We start from the raw sequence: 17346 nt of genomic DNA on the forward strand, positions 1-17346 counted from the left end.
ACCGTCACCCAGAGAGGATAGTCCAGGACATAAGGACTATGGTTGCAATGTTTCTGCCTCTGTCCTCGATCTCAGGGAGTATGACTCTGAGGCTGTTGGGACTCCTGGCCTCTGCATCCTGCTGATAAAGCATGCCAGATGGCATATGCAGGCTCTGCGGTGGGATCTGATAGAGGGCTGCCCGGCTTCAGCCTCTTCTCACCTGCGCAGCACTTCGATACCTCTGGTTTGAGCATGCTTCTTATAAATAACCTAACGTCATCAGACTACAGACTAAGAAGATCCAAAAATGTAAAAAAAAAAAAGAAAAGCCTGACAGCCTTTTCCATCTATGCACCCAGGAATCCGAACAACATCCCTGTATCCTTCAGGACAGGCTCAACATTGCTCCAATTTATGAAACAGTTGAAGACTCGCCTCTTGAAAGAGCGCTACAGCACAATGCATTAACCATCCTCAACCCAGATAACTCACCTATAGCTTGTTGACTTTATGCTTATCCTTGACTCTGATCAATGCTCCACTGCCTTTTGCTATATGTATTCTATAGAAATTACATATATTCATACATACATACATACATACATACATACTCACATAATTAAATTGCACTGGTTCTGCACCTAGGTGGGTAATGAAAGATTTTAGGTGGAAGAGACCTTTAAATAGTATTTGCACACAATTTGCAATATAGCCTAGAATTGTAACATATTTACATTATGCAAAACTATTTCCTTTTCCTCCGTTTACTACCTGTTGAAATTCGAATGATTCCAGAAAGCTTAGGTGTAATACTTCTTTTAATCCATTGAAAAGTGTCTTCTTTCAGCTTCGGAGCCCTGAAGCTTCAGAGGACAGAAATGTACCTAAAAACCCTTTACCCTTACATCCATACCTTGTTTATTAATGTGGAAGCCTCCTGTAGTAGTTGCTTTTAATACAATCCCCACTATCTGATCTTAACCTAGGTAGATGCTTCATTGTCTTTCCTCGATGAGTTTGTGGCAGAAGCTCTAAATTGTGGTGCTGCACCTTACAAGCCTCACCACCAGCGACAAGAGGAAAAGCTCTGCCAAGAAAAAGGTAATTTTAATAAGGGTACATTTTAATAAATGTAAAAGATCAAGTATTTTTAGCCTTTTCGTGTTTGCCTTAACTCTGCCATCATACAGTCTACAGAGATCCAGTCTTTTACAGCCCTCTAGTAGCAGACAGTACCTGGGATCTAAAATTAAAAGTGCTCGAGCTTATAAATGCATTATTCACCGCAAAAAGACCACATAAAGCTCTTCACTACTACCAAACATCAGGATTTTGTTTTGTTTTCATCGGACCCCTTAGTCCTGTTTGCTACTCCTTGACAATTTCTGCTTATTAGCTTGTTTTTAAAAATAAATATATTGGTTTCCTCTTTGCAGACTGAATTCCTTGGTCTTAATGTTTTCATTAGCATTCAGTCCTAATAGTTAGCTTTTTGCCATTTTAATTGTTCTCCTTTGCCCTTTCAGTTGTATGTGCAATATGATTCTAGGTAGATTTATAATTTATGATACCCTTTGTTTTGCTACATTTCTTTGTAGTGTGCTCCTTATCAGTCGTTGGTCCTCGGCATGTCTTGCATTCATTTTTTATTTATTTTATTTGTTAGGCATAACCCACAAAATGAATAACATCTAGGTGCTGGTGAACTAAATAATATATGAGATAAATTACTCCGCTGTTGTATATTACAGGTCAAACAGGAGTTCTCTGGCCTTACAAAGGAAGTTAGCCTTTTGGTACATTCTTCCATAAGGTCATGTAACTCTGTGGTGACTTGCAGTATACTTATACTATACAGCAGAGGGCGTTGCACATGAAAGGGGTAACATGGTTGCACACATGAAGAAAAAAAGTGTAATTTAGTTTGGAATCAAACACATCAAAAAGCATGTTGTTATTTGTTAGAAAAATTATATTTGAGTCCGTGTAAGTCGGATTTAAAAAGCGCTATGCCTTCATGAGTAGACAAAGGAAGAAGGATTCTAGTTTTCCTCTGATTACCGTTAGTGAGCAGGTTAACAACATAGTCCCATAAATATTTCCTTTCTGCTCATCGTGATTTTCTTTAGAAAAACAGATTATAGGACGAGAGTGCCAGTTTTCATATTGTTTAAGTTGTAGGTGCAATTATGCCTCGTTAACGGGCTTTCCCCTTGGCTTTTGGTTCTGTCAGGAGGAATTATGACGCCACAATTCAACTATAATATCTTACAGCAGTTGGGCAGCTACGTCATTTCATTCACCCAGTCGGCTAGAGATGTTACGTCACCTGCAATACCGAAATTAGAGATATGCTTTTTACACAGGAATTTCAGTCTCCCATTTGATATTTATGGGATAAAGAACCCCCTGCTGTAGATTATAATCATATTGCACCCTGATATTGACCTTGGAGTTCCATAACCTGATAAAGGAACTTGGCTTTCGGCCTTGTTCCTCTTCATGGTTATGGAATTCCTCAGTGACTTGGAATACCCTTATTATGTACGGCAGTGGATACTTAATCGCTTCTCATACATGGTCACACCGTGGCCTTTCCCACATACCACTTAACTCTTTAGTATATAGCTGTTTCATATAAAAGAGAGAGCACATTTGCAAACATGAATAATAAAAATAGAATCTCTAGTGCAAAACGAAATACATCAAAAAACTGTGAGACATTTGTTGCAGGAAGATATTCCAATGGTCGTTTTTTTTAAAAACGTAGGTGCACTAGCTGTTGAAAATATCTCCCTTCATGTTATCACTGTACAACCACAGAAACCGAGCAGAAAAAAAGAAAAGCAATGGTTTGTTTTATTCCTTAGACACTTGCTATAATTATGCTCTGTGATCTAACCTGCCTTTCCCCATGACTGCTGGCTCTGGCAACAGGCATTGTGACGTCAGAACTAAACTGTAATAAATTATTACAGTTGAGTTCTGACATGGTTGACTGGGTGTGTCACAAGTCACTGATTAGAACGACATAAGCGACTGTTTTATACGTGGATTGCAAAATCCCATGCATTATAGTACTCTACAGAAGTTACTCCTCTCACCACTGCCGTATACAATATAGACAAGCATTTGCAATGCAACGGGTCTCGCGTTTGCTCGTGTTAGAGCGGAGAGCGTTGTAAACTCCTAACCCGACTTTTCACTGGTAATGAAACCTATCGGCAAAAGTGCATTTATGTACCTAACCCGAAAAAGTGCAATTAACTGTGTAACAGGGCCGAATTTTGTAAAGCGCTCGACTTCTGCCAAGCGAGATCGTGCTGGGAAAATAGAGAAAAAGTAGTTCACGAGCCAGACAGAAAACAGCGAGCCTCGCATGTTTTCTGTACTTGGTCGATGCGCTCGAGGAGGGCTATCCACCGGAAAAGGCATGACATGTGCATGCCTTCCACTAATGAAATCAAGCAGATTCTAACAGGCAAGCCCACAAGCCAATGACAGACACTGACATGATGTGGACAGGGCTCTGAGCCCTTTATAATTACTAAAGCGCATCGCCTTTGAAACGCATGCGCAAGCGCATGCGACGCAGGCTCAACCCTAAAAAAGGAACGATGCGCCTTTTGCCTGTTTCTGCACACTATACTACAGGACCCCTCTTAAGTAGTATAAAAGTACTGCACATATCTAAAAAGCCATGAGTGTAAAAGGCCTGAGGATGAAGAGGACTCTCAGGGTGAGAAATATTCCAAGAACACCCAAGAGAATAATGTGGAATAATTTTGTTACAGGCCCTATAAGGTTTAAAATACTTTTAGTGCTGCAAATGCTTACGAACATTAGGTCCATGCCCCTAACTAAACAGTGTTTTGCAAAAGGTTGGGATCTGCGAATGTTGGCCACTTTTTTTTGACTACCCGGGCCTATTTGTGGCCCCAATCCAACCCTGATGGTAACTCATGTAGTGCTTTCAGAGTTTCAGTTAGGGGCGTAACGAAGACACGTGCAGCTCCTTGGTGCCCGAAGCCCCCCAACCCTTCAGGGTCCCCCTAATTTTTCTACGGCCCCTCATTCAGCCAGAGACCAATGAATATTTTCACATCTACTGGGTCAAGGGTGCGTCATCATTTTGCGTTATGCCACTGGCTTCAATAAATAAAGAATTGCCTTTGATTGCAGGTCCGATAACAAATATCGCAAATAAAAACACCTCTCTCGTTATAAGTGACGTGGCAATGCATCTACTCGCTTATGGCTTCACTTTTTTCTTTAATACAATTTATAGAGATTCTACTGGGCTCTTGAACGATTTTAAACAGACTGTTTTGTGTAAAGAAAAGGAAACACGACTGTGAGGTTTGGGGGAGAGGTTGGTAAATCCGCCACAATGTGATTTATTGTTTTGCAGTTACACTGCAGTCGCTGTTTTAATCACAGACTAATGCATAAATGTAGGTGCTAAAAGCTGAGCAGCCCCGAGAATCCATTTGAATGTATTGTAGGATGGCGCTGTGAGAGCCCTGCCTTTACCTGTCAACACAGAGAAGCAAAAACAACGACCCGCCAAAACTACGTTGTTATAGGCAACAGAATGTGCACTGAGTTACGGAAATAGGAAGACAACTGCTCAATTTACGGGGCATGTCCGTGGTAAACCATTTAGCAGGAAGTGCAGCCACCAGTCAGTTTCAAATTAACGCGTCCAATTCTGTTTATGAAAAACCTGAGCAGCAAATAAGGGCGCGAACCTTTACGTTGCATTTGCTCTGCCCAACTCTGCAGAATCAAAAAAATTTAAATGCATTTCGAGTAAAGCGGCACGCAGTTTATCGGTGGTTGGATTTAGAGTAATAAAAGCAGCGGAGGAATGAGCCCGGTGATTTACAGGCAATACTTGCCAGTAACATTTATAAACTGCTGTTATAAAATGTCAACCCTTGTGATACATTCTGCTGCCGCTGCATATTTAAAGTGGCCGCCATGGAAAGAGCCCAAAAGACAATAGATTATATCACCTCCACAGCTCTGTTTGATCCTCCATTAAGGCAGCGGGCGTTTATTACAAGCGTTTGCTCATGTTAGAGCTGATCGCGTTGTAAACTCCTAACCCGACTTTTCACCTATCGGGCAAAAGTGCATTTATGTACGAAACCCGAAAAAGTGAAATGAACTATGTAAAGCGCTCGACTTCTGCCAAGCGAGTTCGCGCTCGTAAATTAGAGAAAAAGAAGTCCACGAGCCCGATGGAAAACAGCGAGCCTCGCATGTTTTCTGTACTTGGTCGCTGCGCTCGAGGAGGGCTAGCCACCGGAAAAGGCATGACGTATGCGTGCCTTCGACTAATGAAAGCAAGCAGATTTTATTAGGCAAGCCCACGAACCAATAAAAAACACTGACATGAAGTTGACAGGGCTCTGAGCCCTTTTCTAAATACTAAAGCGTCTCGCTGCGATACGCATGCGCATGCAACGCAGGCTCGACCCTAAAAAAAGGCTTCCATTTTGAACCTACTATACTATGGCTTTCCGTGAGGCTATAGGAAGCCTCAGCTTTTCTCTGCTCCTTGTACATTGAAAAGCACAAAAACAGTGCCAGAGCAGGCAGTCATTGGTTAGATACTGAACAGGTTTCTGGAAAGGGAAACTAGAAATGTCTTAAGAAATGAAAGGACAGCTAGGAGAGGGGGAGTCAGCTAGCCCAGCTTCTGCTTGCCCATATTTAACATGCAGAAAATAAAGGTTTCTTGTGGACCGCTTAATAATTAAATTGAACAAGGGCGTTTATCGTCTGAAGCCCAAGCATCTTCACGTGCACCGGTTCCAGCTAATGATAGTGAATTGAGCAAGGTGTCAAATCCCACCTGCACTGAGACTGAACCACTGTACTTCTGTCCCAGGGCATTGTTCCTACCTGTAAACCCTTCTCTCTTCTCCCTTAATGTTTCACTTGCACCTCCTGGCACAGCCCCCAGTGTCTTCTGTCAGAGGAAGGGGCCGTTTGTTACTACATAGACTCGAAGCTAGTAAGCAAATTCCTTGCCACCGGACTTTCCTGGAGTCCAAAGACTCTCCCACGTTAATCCGTTGGTTTTAGTAGACCCCCCACTTCGAAATGCATTATTCCTCACTCATGGTTAATCCTATGGTCTTTGAATGTTTACCTCATGCCTTTATGCACAGTCTCACAAAGAGTGTCCGAGAGTTTACTTAGTGAAACTCAGCCTCTTTGCTTGGTAGAGGTTCTCACATTGTGCGTTTTACAATGTGGAACAGTCATTTGCTGGAACAGCCTTACTTCGAACACAGTCTTGCACGTTGTTTGTGAGCCTGACTGGGGAGCAAAAACTCAATCCCTGCATGTGAGTCTCAACTTTTAGGATTGGCGCCTCACTCTTTGCTTATGAGTCTCTCAATGTGGAGCACCATCTCAGTTACTGAGTGTGAGCTTCACTTCACACCTTAGAGCACAGTCTCACGTACTGAAAGTGAAGTCACACTTTGGCGCACAGTCAGCAGTCACGTGCACATGCTGGAGAGATGGGCTTTGCTGTAGCTGGGCTCCAGGTGATGTAATTACCAGCAATGTAATCATTATGCCTACCTTTTTTTTTTAATTCTTAGTTACAAATTGTAGGCAAGTATGCATTACTGGAAGAAACACTGGTTCATCAATGGGGATTTTATCATTACTGCGTAGGTGCTTTTAATCTTGGCGCTAAGATCATAATAGTTATGACATCGTGATCACGTTTAGTTTCTGAGCAGGGTGCACACCTAAATCACGCTCTTCCAACATTTTAAAATATACTTCAGAGTTTTTAGTGAATCAGATTCTTATGTGCTTTGTAGCTGCTCTCTAGTGGTGTAAAACGTTATTGCATATTTCTCTGAGAATGTGTATGCCTCAAGCTCTTTAAATCCTTGTGGTTCCTTCAGTTAGCATCCGAGTCATAAATTCTGGTTAAAAAATACAAACCCAGTGCAGATTTTCAGGTTTATTCGTAAAAATGTAGTGGTTCAATTAACACCTATTGAGTTACATCCTTGAGGTTAATATGTGCTTTCTTATAATTTGATAATGTATCAATAGTTCATGTTATACTCCTATTTACGTAAAAGTATAGCAGTTTGAGATGGATGTGCAAGAGAATTGACACATTTCTGTTCACAACCCTACGTCGCAGATCATGGGGTTGGTTTTCCAAGAGTAATGTTGGAAAATATTATTTCTAACAGATACTTCTAATTGCTTATTCCTCACCTTAGAACCTCCCACAGACACCAGACTAGATCCAGAGAATTTTATAGTAGTGCTTGAGTGTGGCACTGGGTTGTCATTGTGGGGCCTCATACCCACCTCAGAGGTGATGGAGCGGAGCCGCATATAAGTGCCACCCCTGCATGTTGACGTCAGTTGCTATTTTTCCTGTGCCTTCTGACACAGATGCGGAGCTCTGCTCCTGTCTTTGTTGGTTTTTCGAGGACTTCAAAACTTTTTGCACTGTGTGCTTGGGAACGATGTCCCTGCTGAAAATAACAGGACTCAAGCCATGCAGCAACTGCAGGGATCCAAAGTTGGTCACAGGCCTGCATGCCCGTCTTTGTTGCCCTGGACACTGGACACAACTCGAATATGAGTGATATACATGCACAAATACACCTAAAAGTGATTCGAACCTGGGAGGCAAAGCTGTATGTCGCCAAAATCAAGAACACCTTTCTTCTGCCCATCAAGATGAGGCTGGTTCATGTTCTTACTGACACACTGTTAGACTGTTCATCCTTGGCGTGGTCTCCCTTAACTTTTTGCCTCTGTTTCCCAGGTTGTTGGTGTGAGCTGGACTCTGATTTTGCTGTTTTTATTACTCTCAGCACTTTACCGCTGCTAACCAATGCTAAAGTGCAAGTGATCCTTTGCAAAATGTGTATCTAATTGGCTTATCCACGACTGGCATATTTGATTTATTAGTAAGTCCCTAGTATAGTGCGCTAGAGGTGCCCAGGGCCTGCAAATTAAATGCTACTAGTGGGCCTGCATCACTGGTTGTGCCACCCACTTAAGAAGCCCTGTAATCATGTCTCAGACCTGCCATTGCAGTGTCTGTGTCTGCAGTTTTAACTGTAAATTCGACTTGGCAAGTGTACCCACTTGCCAGGCCTAAACCTTCTGTTTTCCTATATGTTAGACACCCCTAAGGTAGGCTCATAGGTAGCACCAAGGGCAGGGTGCAGTGTATGGTTAAGGTAGGACATATACTAATGTGTTTTATATGTCCTGACAGTGAAATATTGCTACATTCGTTTTTCACTGTTGCAAGGCCTGTCCCTCTCATAGGTTAACATGGGGGCTACCTTTAAATCTGATTAAAGTGTAGATTCCCTTTGGGAGCGGATGAACATGTGAGGTTTGGGGGTCTCTGAGCTCACAATTTAAAAATACATCTTTTAGTAAAGTTGATTTTAAGATTGTGTGTTTGAAAATGCCACTTTTGGAAAGTGAGCATTTTCTTGCTTAAACCATTTCTGTGACTCTGCCTGTTTGTGGATTCCCTGTCTGGGTCAGTTTGACAGTTGGGCTGGTTGCACCTCACACAAGACAGTGACACAGAGGGAGCCGGGGTGTAGCCTGCATATCCTGATGAGCCATCTGTGTGCTAAGAGGGAGGGGAGAAGTGGTCACTCACACCTGAAAGGGCTGTGCCTGCCCTCACACAATGCAGTCTCCAACCCCCTGATGAGTATCTGGGGTCTGGCCTGGGCAAGGCAGGATTTCACATTCAAAAGAGACTTTGCTTTGAAGTAGGTCTACTTCAAAGGGGAAATTGGGTATAAGAAGGGCACTTCTGGAAACCAAGAGGAACCTCTGCCTGGAGAAGAGCTGAAGATCTGAGGAAGAAGAGCTGCCCTGCCTGTGACTGTGCTTTGTGGAGCTATCCTGCAGTTGCTGCTTCTGCCAGAGTAAGAGGGCACAGACTGGACTTTGTGTGCCTTCCATCTTGTGAAGATCTCCAAAGGCTTGATTTAGAGCTTGCCTCCTGTTGTTTGAAGTCTCAGGGACAGCAAAGACTTCTCTCTGCCAGCATCTGGAGTCTCTGGAGACACTCCTACTCTGCCCTGTGGTGCCCATCCATTTCCTGGGACCTTGAAAGGAGAAGCTGGCAGCCTAAGAGGAAGAAATCCACGCACAGAACGCCGTGCGGGGAAAATATCGACGTGACTCTGATCTTCGGCTGAAGAAACAATGCGCCACAGGCTTCGTAGCTGAAAATCGACGTTCGCCTGCAACGCGGCCAAAGAATCGACGCACTGAGCTGGAGAAACGAAGCGCAGCATCGCTGACGGAAGCTGGGAGATCGCAACACGCGCTGCGTGGTTTCCGGATCATTGTGCGGTTGGATTTCTGACGCAAACACCGATGGGCGTGTAAAAACAACACAAGGCCTGCCCGGATCCGAGAGTGCTGACCGGATCGATGCATCGCTCTCCTACGGAGAGAAGAAACAACACGCCCAACCCGACAAAAGGAGAAACAACGCAAGGTCTTGCTCGTGAGTGAAATAGACGCATCACAAGCCCTTTTTGGCGCACACTCTCCCATGCGGGGTTATTTTTGACGCACCCAAGGTACATTTTCATGCTAACAGTGTTAGTGTGTGTTTAAAACTACATGAAGACTCTTTTTTGCTTTTTAATTTTTAACTTGACTTGTGTATTATTGATTTTTGTCGTTTTGGTCTTGCTTTGTTTAGACAAATATTTTCTATTTTTCTAAACCTGGGTTGTGTCATTTTGTAGCGTTTTCATTGAATTACTGTGTGTGTTGGTACAAATACTTTACACCTAGCACTCTGAAGTTAAGCCTACTGCTCGTGCCAAGCTACCAAGGGGGTAAGCAGAGGTAAGCTGAGGGTGATTCTCTTTTACCCTGACTATAGTGAGGGTCCTTGCTTGGACAGGGGGTAACCTGAATGCCAACCAAAGACCCCATTTCTAACACACACCACCACCATATTTTACTACAACAAACAGGGCGAAGTAGGCTCCTGAATTGTGTGGCAGGAGGTTTTGTCTCTCTCGAGGTGGCTGGAGCACCAAGTAATTTTTCTACTTGCCAACAAATTTGGAGGGTCCCTGACTGCCAGAGTGGAAGAACTGAGCAAACATCATTGAGAAGGTCATGTGTGGCACCTACCTACTGCGGTAGCGTAGGGTGTTTTCCATCCCTGACTAGATATTTTTCGCTAGTGGTAAGAATGCTCAGTGAAAACAATTTTGCACACTGGAGTTTCTGCAGGAACACTGGTTGTGAGGCCCATTACAGCTGGAATAGAACAAAGAACTCTAGTATGTCTTCTCATCACTACCTCTCCTGTCTCGAGTTCTGCTGAAGATCGAGAATATCTGATAGGGGCTTCTAGTCACAGATAGAATATTACCCAAGCATCGGACAGAATCTGGAATTTTTCAAGCAGTACCTCTGCTTGCCGGTATTGGTATTGAAAGCCTTTCTTGCCTTGATAATGGGAAGGCTGGTGCAGGTGCTTACAGACAACACCACTGCCATGTCGTACTGCAACAAACAGGGTAGGTTAGGGCTATGGACCCTTTGTTAAGAGGCCCTGTGCCTCTGGACATTGCTGGAATGCCAGGGCATTTCCATAGAGGTTCAACACTTGGTAGGTTCTCTGAATGCCAAGGCAGCCAAACTCAGCCATCTATACCTAGCGGATCACAAATTACGTCTCCATCCGGAGGTGGCACAAGGTTTCTTTCAAGAATGGGGAGAGCCTTCGTTGGATCTATTTGCCACCAGTAAGAATGTGCAGTGTCAGCAGTTCTATGTACTGGAGTTTCAAAGACGGCTCTCGCTTGGATACTATTTATGTCTGGAGTGGAGCTCTGGCCTCCTGTATGCCTTTCTGGCAATACCACTCCTACCCAGAGTTCTCAAGAAGATCAGGAACAACAGGGCCATGTAATTCTTGTGATTCCATATTGACACAGAGAATATGGGATCCTGAGTAGTTGAGCATGAGCATCGGTCCTCCTGTCAGAGTGCCTCTTCAGGAGGATCTTCTGTTGCAGCAACAGGGGAGGGTTCTGCACCTGAACCAACACATCCTCCACCTTCATGCATGGAGATTGAGCAGCAACAGTTGACAGACTTTGACCTTCCTCTTGAAGTCTGTGATGCTATTTTGATAGCTCAGCGTCCCTGCACTAAAACAGCTTACGCCTGCAGATGGAACAGATATATGATGTGATGTGCATCCAGGCATATCTCTGTCTGCACATGTAGGAGGCTGGCCTGGCTTATAGTGGGTACCTGATGGTACTTACACCTTGTGCCAGGTCCAGTTATCCCTTATTAGTAGATTAGTAGTGTTCTAGCAGCTTAGGCTGCTAGAGGTAGCTATAGCAGAGCAGCTTAGGCTGAACTAGGAGACCTGCAAAGCTCCTACTATACCACTTGTATCATATAGCACTATATGATAAGAAACGCAATACTCAGAGTTACTAAAAATAAAGGTACTTTATTTTAGTGCCAATATGCCAAAAGTATCTCAGAGAATATACTCCCTTAGGAGGTAAGTAAAATACACAAAATATACACACAAACTGAAATCAGGTAAGTAAAACACTTAGAAAAGTAGTGCAAACACTGTAGAACACAATAGAATGCAATAGGAGACAATAGGCCTAGGGGCAACACAAACCATATACTCCAACAGTGGAATGTGAATACGAATGGACCCCAGGCCTAGTGTAGTGTGTAGAGGGTCGCTGGAAGTGTAAGAAAACACTAAGGGTGTCCAACATACCCCACCCCAAGACCCTGAGAAGTACGAGTAAAGTTACCCTACTACCCCCAGAAAGACAGTAAAGTCGAGATAGGGGATTCTGCAAAGACAACAACTGACTGCAAAGCACTGAAGACGGATTCCTGGACCTGGGGACCTGTAAAGGAAGGGGACCAAGTTCAAGAGTCACATAAGTGTCCGGGGGGGGCAGGAGCCCACTAAACCCCGGATGAAGGTGCAAAAGGGCTGCCTCCGGGTGGAAGAAGACGAAGATTCTGCAATAACGGAAGGTGCCAGGAACTTCTCCGTTGGTCAGAAGATGTCCCACGGTGTGCTGGAAGATGCAGAGTTGTTTCCATGCAGAAAGACTGCAAACAAGCCTTGCTAGCTGCAAGAGTCGCGGTTGATGATTTTGGGTGCTGCCATGGCCCAGGAAGGACCAGGAGGTCGCCCCTTGGAGGAGGAGACAGAGGGAGCGCTCAGCAACAGAGAGAGCCCACGCAGAAGCAGGCAGCACCCGCAGAAGCACTTGAACAGGCGTTCAAGAAATCTGAGCATGGTTGTTGTCTCAACACAACAACAACATGAAGACGGATGTCAACTCAGCGAGTTGGGCAATGCAGGACGGAGTGCTGGGGACCTGGGCTGTGCTGTGCACAAAGTAAGTCTTGCAAACGTGCACAGAAGCCCTAGCAGCTGCAGATCACGCAGTGCACAGGATTACTGTCTGACGTGGGGAGGCAAGGACTTACCTCCACCAGATTTGGACAGAAGGACCACTGGACTGTTGGGGTCACTTGGATCCAGCGCCTGTGTTCCAGGGACCACGCTCGTCAAGATGAGAGGGGACCCAGAGGGCCGGTGATGCAGAAGTTTGGTGCCTGCGTTAGCAGGGGGAAGATTCCGTCGACCCACTGGAGATTTCTTCTTGGCTTCCACTGCAGGGTGAAGGCAGACAGCCCTCAGAGCATGCACCACCAGGAAACAGTTGAGAAAGCCAGCAGGATTAGGTGCTACAATGTTGCTGGTATTCGTCTTGCTACTTTGTTATGGTTTTGCAGGCATCCTGGAGCAGTCAGCGGTCGATCCTTGGCAGAAGTTGAAGAGAGAAGTGCAGAGGAACTCTGGTGAGCTCTTGCATTCGTTATCTGAAGAGAAACCCACAGGAGAGACCCTAAATAGCCCTCAGAGGAGGATTGGCTACTTAACCTGGTAAGAGCCTATCAGGAGGGGTCTCTGACATCACCTGCTGGCACTGGCCACTCAGAGGTCTCCATTGTGCCCTCACACCTCTGCATTCAAGATGGCAGAGGTCTGGGACACACTGGAGGAGGTCTTGGTACCACCCCTGGGGTGGTGATGGACAGGGGAGTGGTCACTCCCCTTTCCTTTGTACAGTTTTGCGCCAGAGCAGGGGCTGGGGGCTCCCTGAACCGGTATAGACTGGCTTTTGCAAGGAGGGCACCATCTGTGCCCTTCAAAGCATTTCTAGAGGCTGGGGGAGGCTACTCCTCCCCAGCCCTTAACACCTATTTCCAAAGGGAGAGGGTGTAACACCCTCTCTCAGAGGAAGTCTTTTGTTCTGCCTTCCTGGGACTGGGCTGCCCAGACCCCAGGAGGGCAGAAACCTGTCTGAGGGTTGGCAGCAGCAGTAGCTGCAGAGAAAACCCCAGAGAGCTAGTTTGGCAGTTCCCGGGGGCAATGCTGGAGCCCCGGGGATGCATGGGATTGGCACTCCAATACCAGATTTGGCTTGGGGGGGACAATTCCATGATCTTAGACATGTTACATGGCCATGTTCGGATTTACCATTGTGAAGCTACACATAGGTATTGACCTATATGTAGTTCATGCGTGTAATGGTGTCCCCGCACTCACAAAGTCTGGGGAAATTGCCCTGAACAATGTGGGGGCACCTTGGCTAGTGCCAGGGTGCTCTCACCCTTAGTAACTTTGCACCTAACCTTCACCAAGTGAGGGTTAGGCATATAGGTGACTTATAAGTTACTTAAGTGCAGTGTAAAATGGCTGTGAAATAACGTGGACGTTATTTCACTCAGGCTGCAGTGGCAGTCCTGTGTAAGAAATGTCTGAGCTCCCTATGGGTGGCAAAAGAAATGCTGCAGCCCATAGGAGTCTCCTGGAACCCCAATACCCTGGGTACCTAGGTACCATATACTAGCGAATTATAAGGGTGTTCCAGTATGCCAATAAGAATTGGAGAAAATAGTCACTAGCCTGCAGTGACAATTTTAAAAGGAGAGAGAGCATAAACACTGAGGTTCTGGTTAGCAGAGCATCAGTGATACAGTTAGGCACCACACAGGAAACACATACAGGCCACAGTTATGAGCACTGGGGTCCTGGCTAGCAGGATCCCAGTGACACAGGCAAAAACAAACTTACATATAAGTAAAAAATGGGTGTAACATGCCAGGCAAAATGGTACTTTCCTACAGCACCCCTTTCCTAAGTTCTGCTATTTGTTCATTCTCTGACCCAGCAGGGCTTCATTCTGAGCACTGTCAAGTGCTGACTTTCATCCATTTCGTCATTTTTGTGGTAGCCAGTCCAACTGTCTTAATTCAAGTCACCCATTGTCACTAGGTCTCCAACTCATGTTTTCTCCCAGGCCATTTATCATGCCCCAATGGGATTTAAATCCGTGTCTGGCTTTTTTTATGTGTTCTCCGTTTGAGCTGCTCCATAATTGCCCTCTCAGGTTGCTAACCATCAAGACTACCTTTTAATGGCCATCACATCGGCCAGGAGGGTCAGCGGATTGCAGGCACTCTCTGTGCACCCTCCTTATACCACTTTCTATCTGGACAATTTGGTACTCTAGACACGTGCCTCCTTCTTTCCAAAGGTTTTGACTCCTTTCCTTGTAGGCCAGAACATCATTTTACCTACCTATTTTGCTTCGCCTCATCCTACAAAACATAAGGAGAGACTCCACCATCTGGACCCACAAAGAGTGTTGTTGTTCTATCTTGATCGAACAAGACAGTTCTGGGTGGAGGATTAACTCTACACGGGAATGTCTGGGCCAAGAAAGGGGAGGCTGTGCTGAAACAGAACATCTCAAGATGGGTAGTGCTCTGCACAAAGGTCAGCTACACATTGGCCAAGAAGCAACCCCGAGTGCTTGCGTGCTCATTCCACGAGAGCCAAAGTTGTGACCGCTGCGTTAGCTCGTGGAGTTCCTATCCTGAACATCTGTCAGGCAGCAGAGTGTTTTACTTTACACACGTTTATCAAGCACTATTGCCTTGACTGTCTGATCCATTGTGATGGTCACTTTGCCATTCGGTCCTGCTGGACTTTGTGGTTTAAGTAGGTTTCACAGACCCACCTTCAGGAAGTTATTGCTTGGGTATCTGTTCTAAGGTAAGGAATCAGCAGCTTGAAGTGTTTATCAGGTGGACAAGTTAGTTACTTTCAGTAGCACTTTATCTGGTACAGAGTCTATCTAGCTGCAGCATTCCTTACCGACCCTCTCATTCTCCCCACTCTATGATCTGATTGTAGTGTGATGATCACCTTTCTAAGAGCATTAGAAATTCACATAATTTGTAAGTCCTCACAGTGGCTCCTCGTTCCTGATGTGGAAAGACGCGAAAAGGAACTGCGCTAGGATAGCACCTACATAGGTACCACACATCACCTCCGGCTCCGCTGACGCAGAGCCAAACTACGCCACCTACTAGTGCAGAGTAGTGCTGTTTGAAAACTTCCAGATCCAGTCTGACCCCTCTCTGTGCCACCAGATTCAATCTAGCCTGGCTGATGAGGGGTCATATCCCAAAACCGGTCCCAGGATGCTAGTTTTCAGTCCAGGGAAGACCTGACCTGGTGGTTCGGGATAGACTGTTTCCATGGAAACCAGGATCAAGACTGATTTTCATATGGCGGGGTCCAAACTGGAATGGCGTGGCAAGCACAAAAACGATTGATTTAGGCCCAGATCTGTGACTGGGGTGAACGTTCAGCATTCTGTCCATCAGCTGTTCTTTTTGCACCTGCAGTCTAATGTGGCAAGTTTTATGTACCATTTTGTCCTTATTTTATCTTGTTGGTTATATGCACCATTGTGCTTCTTTCAATATACTGTACTTTCGTAGAAATTATTAATTCAGTCTTGGTGATATAAATAGGTTGCAGCCTTGCTTTTTTAAATTCAGTATACCAAGTATCATCCTGTGGTTCTTGAGGTATTGCTCACTGTCTTGGAACTGGCTTACAACAACAGCATACCTTCTGATACTGTTTTATTGCTACTCTTCTACAACAAATATGCATGAAGAGGGCTTCAGAGGAGTAAACCTCTCGCACGTCACTGTATTCTCCTTTTGATCTGTCATTCTACCTCATTGGAAATCCTTCATATGCAATATGTGAAGTTCATAGTTTTCAGCATGTAGCAGAGACCTTGTTTCAAGATGGGATCAGCATTCACCAAATTTTAATCAACAGATTATGCATTATTAGCAAATGCTTACTCAGATGTATGGTCGATTTAAATACGTATATCAAATGCTCTATTTAAAGTAACGTATTTTTTTTAGATTTTTTTTCAGTATGAAAGAATACCACTTAAAAACTAATCAGACGTCCGAAATATTAATCATCATTTACATATTTTTCTAAATGAGCAGCGTAATTTTTTTTATTCAGGCTCTGGCTCCCTTTTCGAACCCAAGGTTATATGGGCTGTTTTTTTCCATTGTGATCAAACCCGCCACATAGATTGTATGTGCCGTAATTGTCCTGCTTCTGTTTTCCCGGTTATATGCACCATCCTTTGTGCCCCGGGTGAGTTTTTTATTGACATCTTTTTATGCCACTTGTTTTAAGTTCAGCTCTATGTGCCATTGTGGTCCTTATTCTGGTTGTATGTTCTGTCGTAGACCGTCCACAGTGTCACTGGTTGTGGAGGCTGCTCTAACTCTCCTGCGTCTTCAGATGTATGTTACATTCTGGTCCTTCTTAATTTTTTGCTAATGTAAGCGCTGCCTTATTTTTCAAAATGTTTCAAAAGTTATATCACAGTTACACTTTTGCCATGAATTGCAGTTGCTCTTTTTAAATCTAGAGGTTCCTAGTAACAGGCTGTTCCACTCCAGGCTTTTATTGTTAACCCTCAGCACACCTAGTAACAAAATGTGGTACTGCAGGCATGTGCTGCTCACTCAGCACGCTTAGTAACAGAACATGGTGCTGCAAGGACGCGCTTGTAGTATTGTGATGTATACAGTTTGCCGTGAGTGGCCCTTGCGCTGTTTATATTTGTATGAATGTTTATATTCACTTGTACCCGCGTGCATGCGGTCTGGATCACCGGTGTGGATTCCAAGTGAATCGGACAATTGCCTGTTTGAGCTCAGACCTGCTGGTCGCTGCATGTCGTGGGCGTTATCCGTTACTCGTATAAAGGCATATTCATTCTTATCAGCGTGGATTTATCTATTACAGGGCTGGTCACTCGCAGGAAATATGCTATGTGCGTACACGTATTATCACGTTAAAGCCAGTTACATTAACTCTGCCAATGCTTATTG

General features: G+C 44.7%; 1 protein-coding gene across 1 annotated transcript in view; it reads left to right on the top strand.

The window, feature by feature from the left end:
• Window positions 1–17346, top strand: part of AP4E1 (adaptor related protein complex 4 subunit epsilon 1) — a 246052-nt gene that overhangs the window by 123345 nt on the left and 105361 nt on the right. The window contains exon 15 of the mRNA XM_069222475.1: window positions 969–1083. Coding sequence (XP_069078576.1) covers window positions 969–1083 — 115 coding nt within the window. The remainder of the gene's footprint in view (window positions 1–968; window positions 1084–17346) is intronic.

Source organism: Pleurodeles waltl, chromosome 3_1, assembly GCF_031143425.1.
Source record: "Pleurodeles waltl isolate 20211129_DDA chromosome 3_1, aPleWal1.hap1.20221129, whole genome shotgun sequence".
In the NCBI taxonomy this organism is placed as follows: domain Eukaryota; kingdom Metazoa; phylum Chordata; class Amphibia; order Caudata; family Salamandridae; genus Pleurodeles; species Pleurodeles waltl.